Below are 21,451 nucleotides of genomic sequence, written 5' to 3' on the forward strand. Positions count from 1 at the left end.
TTTATATTCACCTTCCTTGATTAACACCCTCCATGGAGAGTGTGGCCATTATGACTTATCCAGAATTTTTGCAGATGAAAAGGAACTTACAGGCTGACAGTACAGTTGCAGTTTGCTTTACCGGGACCACATGAGACAGTCTAAGCCAGCAGAGAGGACAGAAAAATAAAAATGCATGTAACAAAAAGATTAATTCAGGAACTCAAAAAACCTTGAGAGGAAATTTAGAAGAGAAAGGAGATTCATTTACATAGAGATAACTGCATTGTCTCTCTGTGAACTAGACTAATTAAAGTATCAAAGAAGCAAGAGACACCTTGACTTTTTCCCCTTTTATTGGAGAATGCCTTGGGGGCTGTTGGAAATCAGACACAGATGATTCCTACAGTGTATTCCATGCTGTAGTTTAGCTCTATTGACTTGTATTCCTGCTTATTTTAATGAATAAATAACTTAAGTCAGGGTAAGTAGGAATCCATCCTGAATGCACTTGCGAAGGGAAGAAGTAAGTAAAATATTAAGCATCATGTTGATGAGAAAGAAAATATATTTATTAGTATTTCTTAAAGATTCAGTATTTGAAAAATTCAAAGGTAGGATGCTTATAGAGAGAACACTGTTTATGGTAATGCTTGAGGAGAAATCATGGGAGGAGAAATAACACTTATGCTTTGAGTATTTTTTATTTACACAATTATTATATCCCTAGAGAACAAAGCAGCCCTTTCAATTCTGTTTCCACAGTTAATTTCTAGCAGTAAAATGGCTGATACCCTTGTTTGGAGGGATTCATTGCTAGCTCATTTTTCCAGGTGTTTGACTACTCTGGCATGGAGCTGTTAGCTGAAATCACTTTGCAGTTCCAGCCTACTGAATCAAACACAACTGCTTCAGTGAGCATTGCAGTACACCTCTAGAAAGTCAATTACCACCAGGATGTCCTTCTGCCTTTCAGAGGGGAGGAAAGAACCATTAACTATCAACCCTCATCAAGACAAGAAATGTTGATGGCAGCCTATACGTGACAATGGCATTTTATATAATATGGAAGTGAAATGAAAAGTAAAGCCTGTAAAGATAATAAGTGCTGTGCTCCTATATTGTCACATATTTAATACTCAGATCACTTTTTATTAGTATCAATGTCCTATGACTGTCAGAGGAACCACCTTGCATTTTAAACAGAAAATATGGATTTCTTTGGTTTTACTTGAGTTAGTATTTCATTAAGGCTGCCAAAGGAACCAAATAAAATTATTATCGTGAGGACATATATTATAATTTGGTTTGACTGTGAAAGTCACTGACAAAGGGTTCTGGTCTATGTTCTCCTATAACTAAATTTTTAAATCATATTTTTAAAAAGGAATTTATGTCAATCCCATATTTTATTATGGCAGTGACCAGCATAACTTCCTGAATTCCCCTGTGTTTCATGCATTTTAAATTTTTGACACTCACTTGCCTTTTAGGCAATGATTTTTTTCCTCAAGAAAAATGTTATTTCTTCTGCAGTAATTTTTAAAAAGTTTAAGCAGACCATTCAAGTCCTTGCTTTAAAATGCTGTAATTCTCAGATGACCTGAAAATACAGTATTTTTAACTTTCACAGAACAAGAAGCTTTGATAGTTGATTCAGAGGTTATTTATTCACTACTTTGTATATTTTTGGATTTAGCTATGAAGAATATTTTTTGTATTAAAAAAAGATATTCTGAAGCACTAATTTTCATTATGAGTTATGCTGCCATATATTAGAGCTAAATAATTTCCATTGCATGAGATTCATTGCTAACATAGAAATAATACTCTCAGTTTTATTTTCTTTTAACTCTTTCACTGTACACACAATCATTCAGAAAATGTTAATGACCAACAACCAATGTCACAAAGATGGGGACTTTAATGGTAGACCCAGCAGCTTTGTTCAAAGAGTTGCTCAGCTGAGCATATGTGCAAACAGACAATGAAAACAGAATACAGGAACTCATGAGAAATAGCTCTGGAGAGACCATTCTAATTCTAGTCTTCAAATTCATGTATTTTTTTCCTTTTTCTCTGGTATAAGTCAATGATCTTATATGAAGGGCAAGATCTTTGCCCAAAGTGCCAGGGGGAGTTAAAAATGTTTACAAGAAAGTGAAAAATATGAGCAACACTTCAAAGATGTGCATTTCCAAAGAAGCTTCATTGTTAATTTGCACATTTTTGGCATGCCTTGTATCTTTTGATGCAAAACTGAGCCCCTGTTCCAGAGGGCAGGTGACAAAGAATCTTCGCTTTCTAAGCTGAACTTTTAGGTGGAAAAAACTGAAATCTGATTTTCTACAAATTTTATGTTTGTCTTTGGTGTTTAAAACATTGCAAAGTCCCTTTGAGATCTTTCCCACAGTTGGGCCATCTCTCTGTTACTTCAGCCCTCCCTTATGTGGAGGTATTTATCTTCATTATTCACCTGCCCAGGCAGCCATGTGGAGCCTAGAGAAGTTTAATGATCTCCATCGACCTCAGACCAACTACAGCCGAGTTATTAGACAGGAAAAGTCTCAATGACAGACACATCCTTAAACAAACTGTTCCTTTAACAAGATCAAAATAAAAATAACAACAAATTTCCATTTTTCCATTACAGATAATTATAGGCGAAATGTGAAAATGTGAGCTTTAATGATTTAAAGCTTAGCAAAAAGGAATCTTAAATTCAGTCTTCAAAAATATCCTGCTTTTCTGTATTAATATCACAATTTTTACTTTAGTTTATTAATTCCTGAATGATGAATGTTGGTGTAACTACTTACAGAAAGAATATAGTAGTGAGAAAGCTAAAAAGCATATTTATCTCTTCAGCTGGCTCTGAAACATTTCAAGCATCTTTTACAGCCTGTTTGATTGATACAAGCCATTAAAGTAATCAGTTTAGGAAATTTAATGTTGCCCCGGGAAATCTGCCATTTCTGCAAAAAACCCCAAACTGTCCTTCTTCCATGGAAATGAAAATTACAGCTTCAGACATAATTGTATGCAAAACTGCTGAGTGCATCAGCTGGTTTCTCTCACATAGCAGTGGCTGGGTTGTTGCTGTTTGAGTCCTCTCAGAAAGACTTTAAAATTACACACGTTACAGCCACTGTGCAACAGACATATTTTTAATATTTGATAAAGTCATATTTGATAGGTTGGCATGTCCTCATAAATGTTTTCCTATGAAGTGCACAGAACAGTGGTAAATTTAATTCTTCTAGATTTGTTCAGCATATCCTATGCATATTCTTAAATGGAACCCATACACCATACTCAAGACATATTTAGACTGTGTACAGAAAATATATGGAAGTATCTCTTTTGGCTTTTACATATTGACACTTCAAAGCATTAAAGCATTCTTACTGTTTCTGAGAATTTTACTAATAAGGTAATAAATGCCTCATCTTCAAAGTATTGTTAGTGATCAGGAACTACATCCCCAAATTTAAACATTAGTGTTTCAATCTTCTGCATCTCTTTACAATTTACAATTGTGAAGTTTACAATTATGTGCTAATCACAATTTACTGCTACCTTCCATTTAGTCAGGTAATTTGGTTTATTTTCAACTGCATGTATCTAAAATCTAATCACTCAGCTATAGCAAGATGTATCCTCAGGCAAAGTGAGAGGACAAGCAGTCTTGTTTAAGACATGAAGAAACCACACACTAAATAAAAATAATATAATTTGGATTATTAAATCTTCCTGGTCTACAAGAAGTATTCAGTCACAAACCCAGAGGGCCATTTAAAATTGAAGAGCATTTACACAGAAGATCCATGGAAACCACAAAACCCTTTCTGTTGAATCTTTTCAGCTACCAAGCTTTCAGCTATCAAACCCACATCTTTTGAGAAGAGATCAAACAGTTTCCCAAAAGGAATTTTTTCAGACATGAAAAGCATACATGCAGGTTTCGAATTCCTCTAAAGACCTCTGTGGTAAAGGAAGGGACCTTGTGTTTTAATTTGGTTCCTATTTTAAAATATTTTGATTTTTTTAAAAATAGTTCTAGTATTTTTAGGGTTTGCCACAGGTCATAAATTGAGGAGGGAGCATCTCTTAAAGTTAAGAAAAAGTAGTAGACATGATGTTCATTCACACTGATGCTGCTTTCAATCATACAGAAAACCATCTGGAAGCAGTCAGATAAAGCCAGCACAAGGCACAGATGTTAAAATCCTGAAATATAACCTCAGTGCTTTGACACAGAGATCCTGAAGGCACACATTTTTGCTTTATTTACCAAGACTGCACAAGGCAACATTGCAAAGAAATGATTATGTACAAGGTGCCTGTATAAGTTAGACTTGTACCTTTCTGGTTTTGGATTTTTTTTCTTTCTACCCTTGTATTGTCTTTGTTCACAATTACTTCCTGAGGAAAAGAAATTCTCAGTCCTTATACAGAGCAGCAAGGCAGAATAGAATGCTTCCCTCAACAATTAAATTGCAGTCCAAAAAGACTACAGTCTGAAAATTTATGCACCAGAAATCTAAAATGTGAGGCTGCAAAATATAGGTCAGGTGAAAAAGTCAAAATACAAAGATAAAACATTTCATTTTTTTCAATCATATTTTTTTCTGCATCTCTCTTGCATAATCACTTCTAAATCTTAAGTTTATTTTCCTTTTCAGAATAAGAAGACATAGCAAAAAAGTTGTCCTCTTCCATGAATGAAAATCCAGGTAGCAGTTGGAACATGCAACTTTTCTACAAGCAACCACTACTTACACCTTCCTAAACTAATACAATAAGAAAATAGTGGAAATCCAAAATCCATTTATTTGATTAATTGTGAATATCTTCTCTCCTTGACTTTTTTTGGTGGTATTCCAACATTTTTAAGCATATTTCATTACCTCCTATCTTTTTTCCCTCAGGAATCCTTAGTAATGACAGCTTTGCTTCCATGCATTTCAATTTGTAACATATTCCTGAATTTTGATGGGATTGGGTGATTTTTTTTGTCATTTATTTTCAGGCCATTTCATGTTTGTGGTCTATCCAATATGAATGCTAAAAGGATACAGAGCCAGAACAAGAGGAAGAAGTCCTTGCAGATTTTCAAAACTGACCTAGGTGAGAACCTCAGCTCACGTTCAAGTTGGATCTGCTTTGAGAGTTAAACTCGATGATTTACAGATGCTTCTGCCAATCTTATTTTTTTATGGCACTATAATTAACTTATTATTCATTGTTATCTTTTCAGGCTTATGAGAGTCCATCCATACCAGCTGTCAATGCTGAGAGAAGGCTCCTTTCAACCACTGCTCTTCTGGTATATATTAATATGTGATTTGAAACATATGTACTACTCAAAGTGGACTAATTAACAGGTGAATGAGCATAGCTTGAAAATTCCTACATTTTAAAATTTATTCTGAATATTTTTCAATATAAATGTATCTCAAATATTTTCAAACCTCAAATATACTTGCAATATAAATTTTCAAATAAATTCTGAGTCCTTAAGAAATAAGAATAAAGTCTGAGTTCTTTAGAACAGTGCAATGCATTATCAAAACATAACCAAGATAGGAGACAATGAAACTCAGAAGGAGACCCTGCTCCACATCCCACCAACAATGCTGACACCTGTGGCTGTAGCCAGCCAAGAACAGCTGAAACCAAGGAGAAATTTATGCTATGTATGAACCCCATTATTGTGTCTAATAGGTTGTTCATCCATTACTTTTCCAAGTGCCTTATCTTCACTTGCTTCCATCAAACTCCCTGTGACATGCAGACTTGCTCAATTTTGTACTACACGACTGCATTATTCTTTTTCAGAAACTAATCGATCCTGCAAAGAACCTTAGTGAAGTTTCATCCCTAAAGTTTTCAAACAGGAAAAAGCAAACTTTCTTTGTTTTTTGTGGAGAAAATATTACATTAGGATTTATGCAATCTTATCCATTTCTACAACTTCAAATTTTTCATCTTGACAGATATCCAGGTAGCCAAGAACTTAAAACTTAGCAAGAAGCTTTTATTAAATGTAACAAGCAGCAGGGAAGCATTAGAACATGCTGAAAATAACTTTTTTTTAGATGGTTTTAAGACTTCTGGCTTCTTTCTGGAACACTTTCTCTTTCACAGTCCATAGGATGTAATTCAATCTGCTAATCTAGAGGCAGCAAGGAGTATTCTTTTTAAATTTTATATTATAGAAAAATATTATGGATTAGCCTGTTGTTAACCCATAGAAAGTATTGTTCAATTAATGACTTGACTCCACAAAACTATGGAGATTTATTGACAAAAATTCAGGTTGACATTTTGTCCCTAATTCACCCTATTGAAAAGTAAGAAACAAAGGTACAATTGCATGAGTTCATGAATGTCAACCCTGATTTTTAACTTCAGTGTTGTGGGGTTTTGCCATTGTCAGTCTTCGTATTACTAAGGTGAGCTATGGAAAATCTTTTATGTATGATGATGGCATGAACATTTGCTTTTTCCTATTTTTTAAAAGCTGGCATACACAGAAATCTATTTCTAGTGATCCCTATCCCAGATTTTAACCTGAAGCAAAAAGAAAGGTTTTCCATCATTTATAAAAAGGTCAAAAGTAAGTTTTAAAAAAAATTATAGTTTTTTTGAGCATTCAACCGGAAGTGATCATGAAACTTTGAAAGAAAAGGAAAAGCAGGGATAGAGTTATTTTTATAAACATTAATCAATAAATATTAAACAACAAAAGCTAGAAACGATGTGTCATTTCCAGAAAGTTATGAACATGGAAAAAATAGATTTGAAAAAGAATAAACAGCCATCTTCACAAAACTGTAAGAGCATCTCATTGCTCAGCTTTCTGGGTCAAAAGGCTGCCTAGCTTTGCTAGGTACAATAATTATTTGATTTAGCAATGCCAGAACCTCAGAAGGAAAAGTTCTCTCTAGTTGGAAAACAGTCTTTAGAAGCATGAAGAGGGAATATGGATAATTGGTTGCTTCTGCAACATCTCTAACGGAGGACTGAGATACACAAGTAGACAAGTTTAACACTATTCTTGTATGACAATAACTTGAGTATGATAATCCACATTAAACAACAAAAAATGCCTTACCTATAAAATAATAGCCAGCATGGTTATCTATTCTGCAAATAACAGAGATTGTGATTTGCCCACAATTCCTGCCCCTTATCTTTTGGATTCATGAGAAAGAGCTTTAGAGATATCAGTAATTCCAGATACGGAATTCCAGAGTGGAAATGAACTCTCCCTATAAAGGTACTTTTTTTTTCCTGGTGATGTCTGCAAGTTCATCCAATATGAAGAAGCAGCAAGACTGTGTGACTGACCACTCAGGACTTTTTTTTTGACATTGCTCACAAATATTGAAAAGTAAACACAAATGGGCTTCTGTAATCATAGTTCTCTTACCTCGTAATTAATAGCTTAAACAATACTAGGTATCTCTTATTATCAATAGATAAATAAGTCAGGTATCTCGTGTGCTCAAGTTTTCTTTCACAGAAAACCTCACCAATGTTCACTCTCTGATGAATTTAAAATCCTGAATGATTCTCTGAGTACTAAGTGTAATCCAATAATAATGGCATTACCCCTTTGTTTGAATGAGTACTCAATCAATACAGGCACAAAGTTTCACCTGGACATTCTATTTTTCTAAGGTATATTAGATATTATATATTGAAAGTATTTCAATCTGCATCATTAAAATTACAGAATATTTACCAAACTTTATTTTTAAATAGCAATGAACAGTATTTTCAACCTGTGAACCAAAATATTCTTGTGACTAAATATGTGTAACTCCCACTGAAAATCCAATGTGAGTGCATGTGTTTCAGAGCAGAAGGTGGCCTAATTTTTTGTTATGTTTTATATAGTAAGGTGGTACCTGAATAAAAATACCTGCAGGATCAGCAGCCAGTTTCTACAAGACTCATAAGATTTCCAAACACTGAAGGCATATTTGGAACACATTAGTTTCAAAGTCTCTTCTGTCAGAATTTGCTTGCATAATGAAACACAGGAGTTTCTTATGAGACCAATGAGACTGTAGAAATTCAGCAGCAAATAAGGGTTGGAAAATGGAAATATTGTTAGGAAAAATCCTTGGTTTACTAGTAACAGAATTGTAGGGCAGGAATGAACATCAGGAGATCATCTTGTCCACTCAAAAGCTCTGAGTCAGGGTCACAGTAAATGTCTGTCATGACTGGCTTGGCCTTTTCTAATCTATGTTAACAAATTGCTTGGGACAGAGTTCCCACAGCCTTCCAGGTAACCTGTTTTAATTGTCAGCTATTTTCACAGGTTGAAATATTTTCCTAATATTAACCTATTTACCCCTTGCTGCAATTTAAGCTTATTATTTGTTGCATGATTTTCACTTTAATGCCTTTTCATTTGGAATTTTCAATGAACATTAACTTGAGTCATCCACATTTCCAGTGATGGGTTTCAAGTACTTAGGATGTACAATGTCAGGGAGATCAGTGGAACTTTATGTATAATTTTCCATGGTGTCTCAACTCAAAACCAAGTGAATTAATCTAATGCAGCTTTTCCTCCCAAGACTTTTAAGCCCTCCTTCCAAACAGACCTAAACCAGAGATTATCACATATATTTGACAGGAAGTATGCACAGAATAAGCCAGGTCTAAAACTGAATTTGCAACAGTTATACATAAATATGTTCCAACATATTTAATGTAATATGCATATCTGTGGACTTCACCAATTTTGTTTGTCCAAGAGATATAATTTAATTTCCTTGAATTTTACCATTCATTATTAAAGAAAAACATTATGAAACATTAAAATTCTGTATTTAAAACTATCACTACTAATATATATACATATGTGCATAAAATATATATATTTGTGTTTTATTGCTAGTTCATTTTAAGATGAGCCATATTTTTAAGATAAACATTTTTTTGGTTCAGCATTTAGTTTTGGAATCTGATAATATCTTTTAGCCAAAATTACTTTATGGAACAGTGGCAATGTATTGGTAAATGCAGCACCTACTATGTCCTGTACCCTGCTATAATTTAAATGCACAGTGATTGTGCTCTACTGCAGATATTATCAGACTATTTATTGCACAATCCTATATTACACTAGCTGCCTGCCTGCAGCCATTTCTGTGACAGTGCAGTTTATCAGTCTGCACAGCATACTTCATAAATCTTCATGACTTATGTTTTCTTGCAACATCAGGGCTTTCATTACAGTTAAGCTGGATGTATACAGGTGCCTACCTAAGACAAGTGTCCTGTAACAAACTTGAAGTTCTATCTTCCTCACAGAAAAATTCTCGTAAGAAAGGATTTGTATCTAATGTGACTAATTTTTCTCACTAATTAATGAGTACAATCATCTACTGTTAAAAGTCAGATATTCTTTTCTGTAATTGTGGTGGATATAATTTCATGCAGATGGGAATGCTTAGTTCTTTGTCCATACAATTACAATAAGCACACTTGAAAAGATCTTATGCATTTATCTTTACAGCATTTTTGCATAATCAAGTTTAATCTGTATGACACCAGAGAATCTTTTGAGAAAATATTTAGTTCTTTCAAATCTGATAAAGTTTCCTATAAAGCCCCCATTGGAGTCTGAATATATTATCTTCTAAAAATCCTTGAACTTGTAAAATTTCCAATCAGCATTTTACATTTTGCCTGGAGCAGCATATCAAAGCATGGAGCATTTTATCAAGCTCACCCACCCTCTAACTTTCCCTCTAAAATTATGTATATGAGCAGCTCAAGTGCTAAAAGCTACTGAGGCAAGGGACAGTATGACAAGAATTCTGAATTTCCAGGAAATACCTAGATGTGAACTCAGGATAAAAGCAGCTGAAAATTCAATCTAGTACACAGTTCTGCAGATCAGCATGTTGCAGTTCAAGCCTGTCAAAGCTGAAAATATCATAAAATTAATTTTAAGTCTTCAGGAAGCTCACAATTTTGAAAGCTTGCAATTGCCATAACTACATAACTCATGTAGTCAGAATTTCTATCCCAAGCCCATCATTTCCTCATTAAATGCCCAGGTATCACTCTGGTGTGGTAATTTTCTTTTTTTGGCTATATTTGTCAATAGCCACACCATAGAAGAGAATTTCAGTTGAATGGATCTAAGTGACTTTCTATGCTGTTTAATGTCTTGCTTACAAGTAGGATAACATATGTTTCTTCTGCAATAATCATAACCCATTTCTTTTCATCTATACTAAGTAGCTCAGACACTGTTCTTTAAAAAAAAGAGGATAAAACTTCACCTTTTACCTCAATATCTCTCAAAGATTTGGTATTATTGTATTTCTACTCTGAGCAGTGCCAACATCAGGTGCACCTTGCCTGTACCTTAGCCAATGAAGTTATGACAGCTACAAAATCCTTTTTCTACCTTGATTTTGACATGCTCTAGAAATCAGTTCACATCAAGGAGGATCCTGTCCTCTGGGGATCATTCTCTTTAAGTATTTGGTAGTGCATTCAAATTGACTTAAACTATTTCCTAGTGCTTTCAGGTCAGTTTTAAAGAATAGTGTTACCAACTTCTCCATGAGAAGGAACTTTTGGAATTTTGATTCATAAGCCAGATGAAGTGGAACTACAAGAAGGCTCTGTTACCATCTTTGTGTTAGTGACTCCACAATTCAATCACTCACACTGAAGGTGGAGCAGAAAAGCTCTGATCACTTCTCCTGTTTGATTAAGAGTTGGCAGGAAAATTCCTCCATGCTCTGGCACCATACCCTGGCAATCCAGTGCTGTCAGCAATGAATATTTATTTGGCCTGTGCAAAGTGCAACAACTTTCTCAGGATACCAATGAATATATTGCTATTCCATACTACTCTGTATTCCTGTGGCCCTCCAAACTATTTTAATATTTTCATTTTACTGGAAATTTTCTTGTGTAGAACAATTAACCCAAACCTGAATTAAATGTTGTCTGTGACCAAAGATAACTTTATCCCCATGTGATGGAAATAAAATTGGCTTCAAGTTGAAGTTCAGTAAAAAGAATTAATGAAAAAGTTTCCCTCATCACAATTTTATACCCTCTTCCACTGCAGACCTTTCAGTTACATCCTTGACTCCATCTGAACATATATCAGCACTTAAGACTGATCATGCTAAATAGCACATAATATCAGTGTGTCCTTGAAGTATCAAACCAAATTCCAAGTACCCTCAGGTTCTGTCTCTCTTTTTAATTTGTGATATACAGACTTAAATTTCTTGCTTTGTTTTTAAGCTTCTCTTTTTCATTATATCTAGCTTTTATACCTCAAGGGGCAGAATTGTTCTGCTTTTTCTGGCTAGGGTTCCTTCCAGCATTTTAATTCTTTTTTGTTTGAGTAGGGTTTTTGGTTGATTTTGTTTGGTTGTTTGGTTGGTTTGGGCTGACTTTTTTTTTTTATTTTTTTCAGAACTTGCCTAAGTTGGTGGGATGATAAGACAGACCACAATCTGTCTACAAATGATCAGCATTTCTGTATTACTTCTGTTGTGTCATCTTTGAATGACAATTACTAAAACTGTCTTCAGAAGCAATGTAGCAATGTTCAAAATATTAACTCTATAATTAAATCAAACTAAATTTTCAAAAAGGCTGTTACCTTTAGATTATTTTAATATCCAATATAATGATAAAATAATTTATTTTGGTGTTGTGAATATAAGCCTTACTTTGGTGAATAAAATGAACACAATAGCTGGAAGGGAAACATGGCTTTTCTTACATTCAATTGTAACTTATTAAATGCAAAAAATTTAGAAATGCTATATTGCTGAAATAGCTTTTCTCCTTCCTGGGAATATGACAAATATTGAAACAAGAAACATGGGAACAGTGTTTGCAGATAGTATCTAAGAAATATCACTACATTATCTTTAAGGTTCTTCCCAACCCAAGCTATTTGATAAAAAACAGTGTTACACACTTATTTGTTTTCAGGAACTTACAGTATAGAGGTGATAAGCAGCCTTGAGAATACATGAGGATTGCAAAAATTTACTGCACAATTTTAAAATTATCTAATAATTTACATTTCTAGTCTTAACTTCCCATTTCTAAAATAGGAAATGTTGATTACAATATCAGAAATGTGAGATAAACCTCCTGATGACTGACCCTACCCACATCAAAATATTCTGTCCTGTAAGCAAAGGATACAATCAAGTACTTAAATTCTAGCCAACTTCCTGGAGCAGATTCTCAGAGAGACTGTTGGCTCACCATGCCATGGTTCACCCAGCTGGTGAAACCCTGACTTGCAGGGAGACGTCATTTTCACTTACTCTGCAATGACACAAGTGGGTCTATGCTAATAGTAAAGAGTGAACCAGAGAGATCTCCTCAAGGCTCCTGAGAATTCTGCCCTGTGGCAGTTCCCATTTAATTCAACATACTCAAACCATAGAGAATTTTTAAGAAAAAGACAGATGATCCCTTGGGATAATCAGGTCTGAATTTATATTTTATAGAGGAAGTTTGATATGTTCTCTGTGGGAAGGAAAGATGGGCTTTCATGGATCAAAGCTCTATGAGTTAATTTTTAAGAGCATATCATGAAGAAGAAAACAATGGATTGCAAATGATACTTTACATCTGACCTCTTTCTCTCTCCCTCTCAATCTCTGTTTCGTACTAGAAGAAATGGATTCATGAGAGCCAGCACTAATGAAAAATGCACTAGAACTTAACTGCATTTCAGAGCTGCTGGTGTCAAGGGGACAAGTAATGTCTCTGTCTGTCACAACGTAAATTATGCTGCTTCATATGATTCAGTCTGAAGATTCAGAAAATGGCATGGCCAAAACAATTGCCAAACTTGATATTTAACAAAGTATTTCTAAGGGTAGTCAAATGTTGATTCCCCCATTACACTGCTATCACACTGCAATAAATTGTAGCCAGCTCGTTATAAATGATAGGGGACATTGACAAAGATCATTTTCTGAAGACCCTTTCAGCCTCAGGAATATTAGAAAGCACTTTTTTTTATTCTAGGGTTTTTCTTTGGACATAATCATTCTTTAGAAACTAAATATAAGAAGTCTTTGGTCTTTATAACTGGAATTTTTTTAGTATCTCCATTATGGTGCAAAAACATCACGTGGCAGTTTCTAATGACATAATGCAGATTGCTGTCTGCAACTCAGATTCAAACACAGCCTGCTTTATTGGTAACTTACTCAGTAAAAATTTCCCTATACTCAATTCATGACAGAAGTCAACATTTCCTGCCAGGCTCTCTCAGGACTCTCTCAGCAGTGAGGCAAACACAGCAATAGATCCATTTGCACCCATGGGTTGGTTTCCAGCTTGTCAGAATTCAGATCAAGCAGCTAAATGTTCATGCTGAGAAAAGCAGGGTTAACACTGTGAACAAAGCACTAAGTGGGTGCCATGACCCCTGTGGTATCCTGCAATCTGTAAAATCCCCTCTCTGTAAGGCAAGAGCCTCATCACAGCACTAGTCAACAATAACAGAAGGAGAGGATTTTCTTGTATTTGAAAGTTTTGTGGGGTTTCTCCTTTTTGCAGTGAAAGGATTTAGCATAATTCAGTGTCTCAAAGATACTTGGCTACTGTTTAGCTGGGTGCTGCTGATTAATGTTTAGGTAGCAGAGAGAAATAACGAGCTTGGGAACGAACATGAAGAGCTGCTGCCACACTCCCAAGGAGAGGGGGAGGATGCAAGGGCAGCACCACCACACCTTGCAGGAGCTCAGGGGGCAGCCTGTTAGTCACCACTAGACCACAAACACAGCTCTCTAGGGAGACTCCTTTCATTGCTCTGTGCCCTGGAAGTGTATGTGTGATATACAGAAACTTGCCCATAAACAACCTCACATAGAAGAGCAGACACCCAGACACGTATCTGCCTGTAGACATCCATTAGCAGATTAGAAGAGTTTGACCAAACTCCCCCCATTCTCAACGGTGTACTTCAAGCTCTGCTCTGTGTGCAGATTTAAAGGACAGTTAAGACATTTCAAAATGTGTGAAATAGGAAATCAGCTTTCTCATTCTAAAATTATTCTTAACTCTTCAAGTTATTTAAGATTGAAAATAGTAAGAGAAGGGAATGGAAGCCAGTGATATTGACTGTAGGCACTCTGTGTGTGCTGCTGAAAACTGTTTCAATTTGCCTCAGTTATGATTTTTTAGCTATAGTACTAAAAGTACTATAGCTAAAAAAATAGTACTATAGGCTACAACTTTGAATACAAAGCAAAGGGCACAATCCATTCTGAAATTGCTGCTACACCTAGATATACATGAGGTACATTTCCTAACAGCCTCACAATTTTAGAAAGAACATTTTAAAAAGCTTATCAAAATATGTTACATAAAAAATAAGATGAAGTTCAACAGAGACAGTGACATCAACTGTTATCTGTTTTGCTGTTACTTCTGCAACCTTATTTATGCACATCGATATTTTTTCATGACAGATATGGGATATTGGACTCTGTAATCTGAAGACTGCCATATTAGTTATCTTGCAAGACATTCATTGAATAAAAGAGGTGGGAGAACATTAGGAGATATATTTGTACCTAACCTTGAGATAAAACTTAATTATCTGACTCCTTATCACCAATCTCTGGCCCAGCTAGCAGCTTATTTATTTTTTATTTTAAATGTTTAGAATGCAATTGTGCTCACTAGTTATCTTATTAAAAATGAAAGCAATCTGATTTTTTTCCTGTCACTCTAGGAAGAAATGATTTTACAGAATATCTTTCAGAAGTATTTTCTGCTGGTCTGTACTTCTGTCTAATCTGTATGGGCACAGAGCATCACATGAAAAATGCATGCACATAGCAGGCACAAAACCCAACACTACCTGTGCCTCAGCTTGGGCTGATAAGAAGTTCTGTACATTGCAGTAATAGCTGAATCTTGCATGCCCCTTTGCCTTTGCTGGCAAAATCTGCCTTCAGATGAGTCAGAAGCTAAACTCTGCCAGGTTTAACAAATGTCCACAGAAGATGAACAGATAGAATTATTTATTTCTGTTAAGAATACCACAGAGTATATTTTACAGGAAGTAATTTCATTATCTGTTGAAGTGCTAAGGTTCAGAATTTCAATACACAAAACTCAATGATGCATTAATTTGATCCACCTCATTAGCATGCAGGCACATTTTGAGAAAAATGCCAGAATTGTTTCAGTTGGTTCCAGTCATCAAAGTGATAGGCCCTCAGGGGTTTAACTCTGTAATTAACAGATAATATATATTTCATGAATAATATATAGAATAAAATATATATACTCTAGGATGTACAGTGTACATATTGTATCTCACAATACATGATTAACATATAAAAAGAGGCAATATTTAAAATCATATTGCCATGAAGTCAAATTAGACTGCAATAATGTTCCAAATTTGATCACTATCTGGAAGAGAGAAAACTTATAAAGAACCACAGCTTTACATAATAGGGTACTTATTGCTACAAAGAAAAGTAGGAGAAAAAGATCAAGGGCACCTCATTTGTCTTCCTTCTGCAAATGAATATGCAAACAGCAGGCAGAGAAACCACAGCAACTCTTACAAGCCTACATCCTTTCCTCCTAACAGGTAGGGTCTCCTTTCAGATATTCTACTCTATTTATTTTCACTATTTCAGTTACTCTTTAGAATGGACCAAGCTTTGTGAAAAAAATGTGGTGAGACAATTTTTATGATTTCTTGGTAAATTCCACATGATAGATTTAGGTACTGATTTTTGGCATTAGATCCCACTTACTGACTCACAAAAGGTACCTCTATGTCTCCTGCAGCAAGTGCATATAATGGAATACAAAACCACTCACATGTGAACTGGAAACACCTTCTATCCAACACAACCTTTACCAAAGAAGACTGAAGAACAACAGCTGAGCATAGAGTTCTTGCCAAACACATTCACATATTTGTATTGCATACTGCTCTAAGTCTGTAGAGAAAGATCACTGAAAAACCACCTCTTGTTTAAAAGTGTCTCATAGACTGTATCATTGGCTTCCTGTCACTGACAGTCCTGACATATAAAAAAGCCTAACTCCATCTCCATTGGAATAAACTTTATACTATTTAGTTATCTACTGATGTCAAATGGAGACAAATTAACACCCCCTCACCCAAACTCAGATGTTTTCCCTTAAGTACCTGAGGAACAATATGTAAAAAGGCTGGCATTGACTTATAGACACATGAACACTGACTAGTTAAAACATTTCTTATAAATTACTGCCTTGAAATGTAAGCACCCTTAATGGATTTTATGGAAATATTATGACAAAGAATAATTTAGACTTAAATTTTATTAAAATCAGGAAAGGTAAAATGCCCCCCAAAATTATCATTATCATTCTGAAAGAACAAACAACTACTAATTATGAGTTTAGCCTTTTCTTGCTTAAAAGTGATTCTTAATTTTACATACACTATGCCTGTTTTCTACATGAAGTGAAACTGATCCTCACTATTTTGAATCTAGTGCTCACCATTGTGAAATTGCATTAGACATTTCAGTGCCTGTGTCTCTAAGATACGTGGTGCCCTGTGGGAGAAAAATAGCTTAGAATAATTTTACTTAGCTATTAAACAATTATACCCATGTTCTGTTACAGCTAGAAGGTGGTTTATCATTTCTATTGCTAAACTTAAAATAGCTACTATTTATTTTCACTGTCTGGGAACCTCAACATGACTGGTACAACAAAGATTCTAATTAGAGTCATCTTTCCTGTAACCTGACTGTCTATTGTTTTCCAACTCAAACAAGATTTGAATTTGAAGAACATACACTATGCTGGGTCTATGCAACTTGTAACAATTTTCTACCTTAATAGTCACATTGCACCATTTGAAAATTGGCAATTATTCATTTTGCCATGAGCTGGTAAGTGAAGGAGTGAAATTCTCATCTCTGAAGAATGGTGTAGTAAATCATGGACTGGCAAAGTCAGGCACTTTCAGTGAAAGATTACCCTCTTGCTTACACCTCACAAAGCTGAGGATCAATATGGCACTCCTTCTCATCATAATACACATTTTATGTTAACTTTAATCAATTTCATCTCTAGAAATAAAGTGTTTTAAAAAGAAGAAAAGTAGTTAGTTTTCTAACCAAAATCATGTTAGTAAAAATCTGACTCTGAAGAATCAGACAGAAAAACTCAATTCCTCCTCCTACAAACTTTTAACAAGCTGTGACACCATCACACACACATCTATAAATGCTACTTGCTAAAAATTTTGTGTTTAAAATAAAACAATCTACATCTGTTTTAAAGACTACACTGTGGATTTGTCACAGAAAATACATAAAAGGTAGAATTGGTATTTCCTGACCTCCACTATAAAATGGAGGTCTTTATGCTAAATTGACCATTCAGACTTGTCCTTGATCTGTGGGAAATGAGAGGCACCTCCATAAGACAATTCATCCTGTCCTCACACAAACATTCAAGATGGACAGGAGGAATTGTTCTCTACAAGTTCTTTTTCTGCCTCCCTCCTGCATCTGTATAGGGACAATATATAACTTTGGCTAATATGTAATTTTTTGATAGCTAAGCTTAAAAAAGATGAATTAATCTTCTCATGCCTTTGGCTTGAAATCCTGGTTTTGTGGCAAGGTTTTGCCACGGTTTAATTTTTTTTTCTTTTCTTGTGCAGATTGACTGTTTTGGCTTGCAGTTTCAGCAAGAACTCCCACTGTCTTACACCTGCAATGCCATCAGAGACACATCCGAGTCTGCTCCAGAGAGAGCTGACAGGCAGTGCAGACTCCCAGTGGCTCCTGTAGCAGCATCACCTCTCTGATGGGCAGGGAGGAAGGTTGCTATCAGGATATCAGGCTTTCAATACAAGTGTGGGCAAGCAGCAGAGCAGAAGAGATAAAGGCAAAACACAGTTACTGGAGATTAAATAAGGCTCGGAATCAAGCCAGTTTCTGGTTCGGGGGATTTTTTTTCCTCCATAAGAAATCAACTGAAACATTTTCAGTTCTTCTTGTTTAGATAAAGGTATCTGAACTTAGCCAATACAAGCTCTGCATATTTCCATCTTCTGAACTATCAGAAGTTCAGAACTAACTATCAGTTAGTTCTGAACTTTACTATTAGCATGCAATAAATACTCAGATTTTTGTACACACCTAGTTGGCTCAATTCTTTATGGATGCTTTTTATAGTCTATAAAAAGTAAAAAATACAGAAATAAGAATGAGAGTTTGCTTATAATTGATATTTTCTAGGATGAAATTAAAAAAATAATGTAACTAATATCCCATACCTGAGTAGAGGTTGCTTTGGATAAGAAGGCTGGTCACTGTTTTGGCAAGGCTGAGGTTTTTTTGTGACTTGCTTATAAATATTCCTGGCAGTTACTCCAATCCATAGCATAGTAGACAGTGTAGAATAATGCAGTACAATGCCAACCTAAAAAAAGAGGGGACAATTAAACAACTCAATAAATGCACCAGTAAAATAAGAGTTTTACAAGAATCTTACTTCATAAGGGAACAGGCAAAATTTTTTTTAAAATTGAATTTATAAATGCATCTAACAGTTGCACTGAAAACCAGTTATTTAATCCACCATAAATAATATTATCTGCAATACCAGAAGCAATGTTAGGAAATAGAGATGTAAAAACACTTGTTTTCCAAGAACCTGTTTAATGAAAACATTTTACACCTGGATTTAAAGTGATGTGACTCTTAGTTTGTGTTGCACTCTTTCTCTTGCATGAGAATGCAATGGGAGGCCAGCATTTTTGCTTGCTATTATGCTATTTCCTTTAACTTTTCAGGAATATCCTGCTGTAGTTCCCACTCTGCTAAGCACAGGCAAGGCTGACTTCTGGAAATGGCATCAGTGCTATTTGCACTGATAAATGCAGGTTATTTTCAGACATATTTTAAGAAAATTATAAACTTGTCTACAGAATTTTAAAAAAATGGCAACTCTTGGCATCTCCCCTTAAAAAGAATTATAAATGCTAATAATGTTATTATCACTTTTTCCCCAAGAAACTGGTGTGTTTATCATTGAAAGGAAAACAAAGTACAAACACCTCTAAAATGCTAACATCTTTGTTATGTTAGTAATTGTTATTCATTACTATGGAAGCAGTAATTGGAATTTTATCCAATCTCCAGTGCTTTATTACATCAGCTAAGTCTGCATCTGATTATATAAAATGAGGTTACCTTTGAAGCAATAACCTGACATTTTGCAGTGACAAGTAAAATATTGCTATAATTGGAAAGAACATAAAAGTTTAAGGAATACAGAGAATTGCTGAATAAAGCTAACACAAATCTATTATAATGATTTATTTGAACCAGTGTTCATTTTTGCTCCACTTAAAACAAAATAATTGATAGGTAAAGAAAAAAAAAATTCTATGCATTTTGTTTCTGTTTAGTATTATAGCTCAAAACTTGAAGGTAGCAGCAAATATCACCAACAAAAAACCCTTTGTAATTTTCTCTGGGACCTGTTTGTCACATTAGACAAGGGAGGATCAAGCCTTCATCACTGCTGCTGCTTGAGGTAAAAGAAGCAGAAATAAGAGAGTGAGAGAATTGTGTATTATGAGCTGGCAGATGCTGCCAGCTCAGGGACTGGTGCTGTCTGGTCTTGGTTCACAGGCAGCTTGCAGGGTTTCTGTAGGGATGCCCTGAACAGAACCATGAGCAGGGAGGGGAGGCAGGAGGATGAGAAAGGGGGAAGAAAAAGGTGGCAGAAATAATGAGAAAGAACTGAAAAAAAAAAAAAATCTAGATATTTAGCTCCTAACCTCTTTCTCATTTCAGCATAGCCCTGCTGCTATATACTCTGTTTTTCACACAGGTATGTGCAATAATAGGAACAGTTGAAATGAATTCCAGGTTAAAAGGCAACTACATGTGAAATTCTGAAAACATATATGACCATATAGATAGAAATCATCAGCCACTTAAATGAATGTAATACTAAAAATAGTACAACAAAACAATTTTATTGAACTTTCAAGCAGGCAACTGAAATGACTGAAAACATCACGGCCATGCCACACCTGCATCACGCTGCTGCTTTTCACAGTGTGCTCAGGTTTCAGCAACTCAGTTACTTCTGCTACATGGAGAAATTGAACAAACGTGGAGGAGGCAAAATGTTATCATCCTCTGCACTAACTCTTTAATGATCTGCATCTCTCTCTCAAATAAAACCCCAAAAAAACAAAACAAAACAAAACACCCAAACCCCCAACCATTTGCATTTCTTGCTTGAAGGAAACAAGGATTTATCCTGAAGATACAGGACCTCCTTATGACTAACAGATTTGACATGACACAGCAGAGGTGTGGAATTTGGAAGGGTGCACTGAGCTGTTACACTGAACTCTAGAATTTTTGCTTTTTTTCATCCACTAATAATTAGTAAAGGAAGGCTTGTCACACTCCCCATTGGAAGTTCAGTGTTGCACAGTGCTGGGTTGTGCTCTCTGCCTCTTCCCTCCCCTTGGCTCCCCACTGACATCAGTTATGGCACAGAGATGCATCATCCTCTTTGGTGTGCTTGGGGACTGTGACTGCAAGTTCTTTTGTCCCCTCCAGTGGGATCACCTCCTGTTAACTCTCTCAGGCCAGGAAGACACCTGGGCCCTACAGCAGAAATTCATGAGACAGCAGCTCATGACATGGGAGGGAAGGATGAGGCTCAACAGGAAGACCAGCATGGCTTTGTTCAGTAAATTTTTTCTTGACTCTCTCAGCAAATGCAAACTTGAGGTTATGCATGAAAGGTCCAAGGTACAAAATTAGCTTTGTGTATCTTGTTACTGGATTTCTACCTCTGTAAAGGTTCAGAGGCCAAAAACCATATACAAATTAAATACCAAAGTGATAACTTTAAACCATTTTCAGTATTAGCAGAACTTTTGTATTTCACATAAAATTGTATGGAAAGGGTTGAGTTTTCCACACAGAATAAAGGCTTATGATTAGAAATATCGAAGTGATGACCTCTATTTTTAAGGTTTTCCACTGATGGGCCAAATGGCACAGAAAAAACTGCCAGGATATATGCATTGAAAAGAACACTGTGCCTAAAGCTCTTAATAACCACAGTTATATGGTAAAAATTTTCTTGTTTTCTTGGATTCATTTTTAACACGTTCTGTGTTCTCAGAACTCTTATCTTTGGGAATAAGCACTAGCCTTTTGAATAGAAGATTATACTTTTCTTCAGTAAGAAGATGCTGTCTGTTTGTGCTCCTTCAATACATTTCAGTACCCTAGAGATAAGTTAAGTTCCATATGATGCAGTTACCATAGTAATGACCAGAATACACATTTATGCAAAGCATTTTGGCACAAGAGGGTCTCTTGATCAGCTTTAAGTTACACACAATTTTTTTTAT

The 21,451-nt window shown here is 35.3% G+C and overlaps 1 protein-coding gene across 1 annotated transcript in view; it reads right to left on the minus strand.

Annotated features, from left to right (window-relative positions):
- Positions 1–21,451, minus strand: part of LOC103813901 (adhesion G protein-coupled receptor A3) — a 252,743-nt gene that overhangs the window by 14,548 nt on the left and 216,744 nt on the right. Inside the window, exon 17 of the mRNA XM_030241296.2 lies at positions 18,335–18,480. Within this exon, the coding sequence (XP_030097156.1) occupies positions 18,335–18,480 (146 nt within the window). The remainder of the gene's footprint in view (positions 1–18,334; positions 18,481–21,451) is intronic.

The sequence above is a fragment of the Serinus canaria genome, chromosome 6 (genome assembly GCF_022539315.1).
Source record: "Serinus canaria isolate serCan28SL12 chromosome 6, serCan2020, whole genome shotgun sequence".
NCBI lineage: Eukaryota > Metazoa > Chordata > Aves > Passeriformes > Fringillidae > Serinus > Serinus canaria.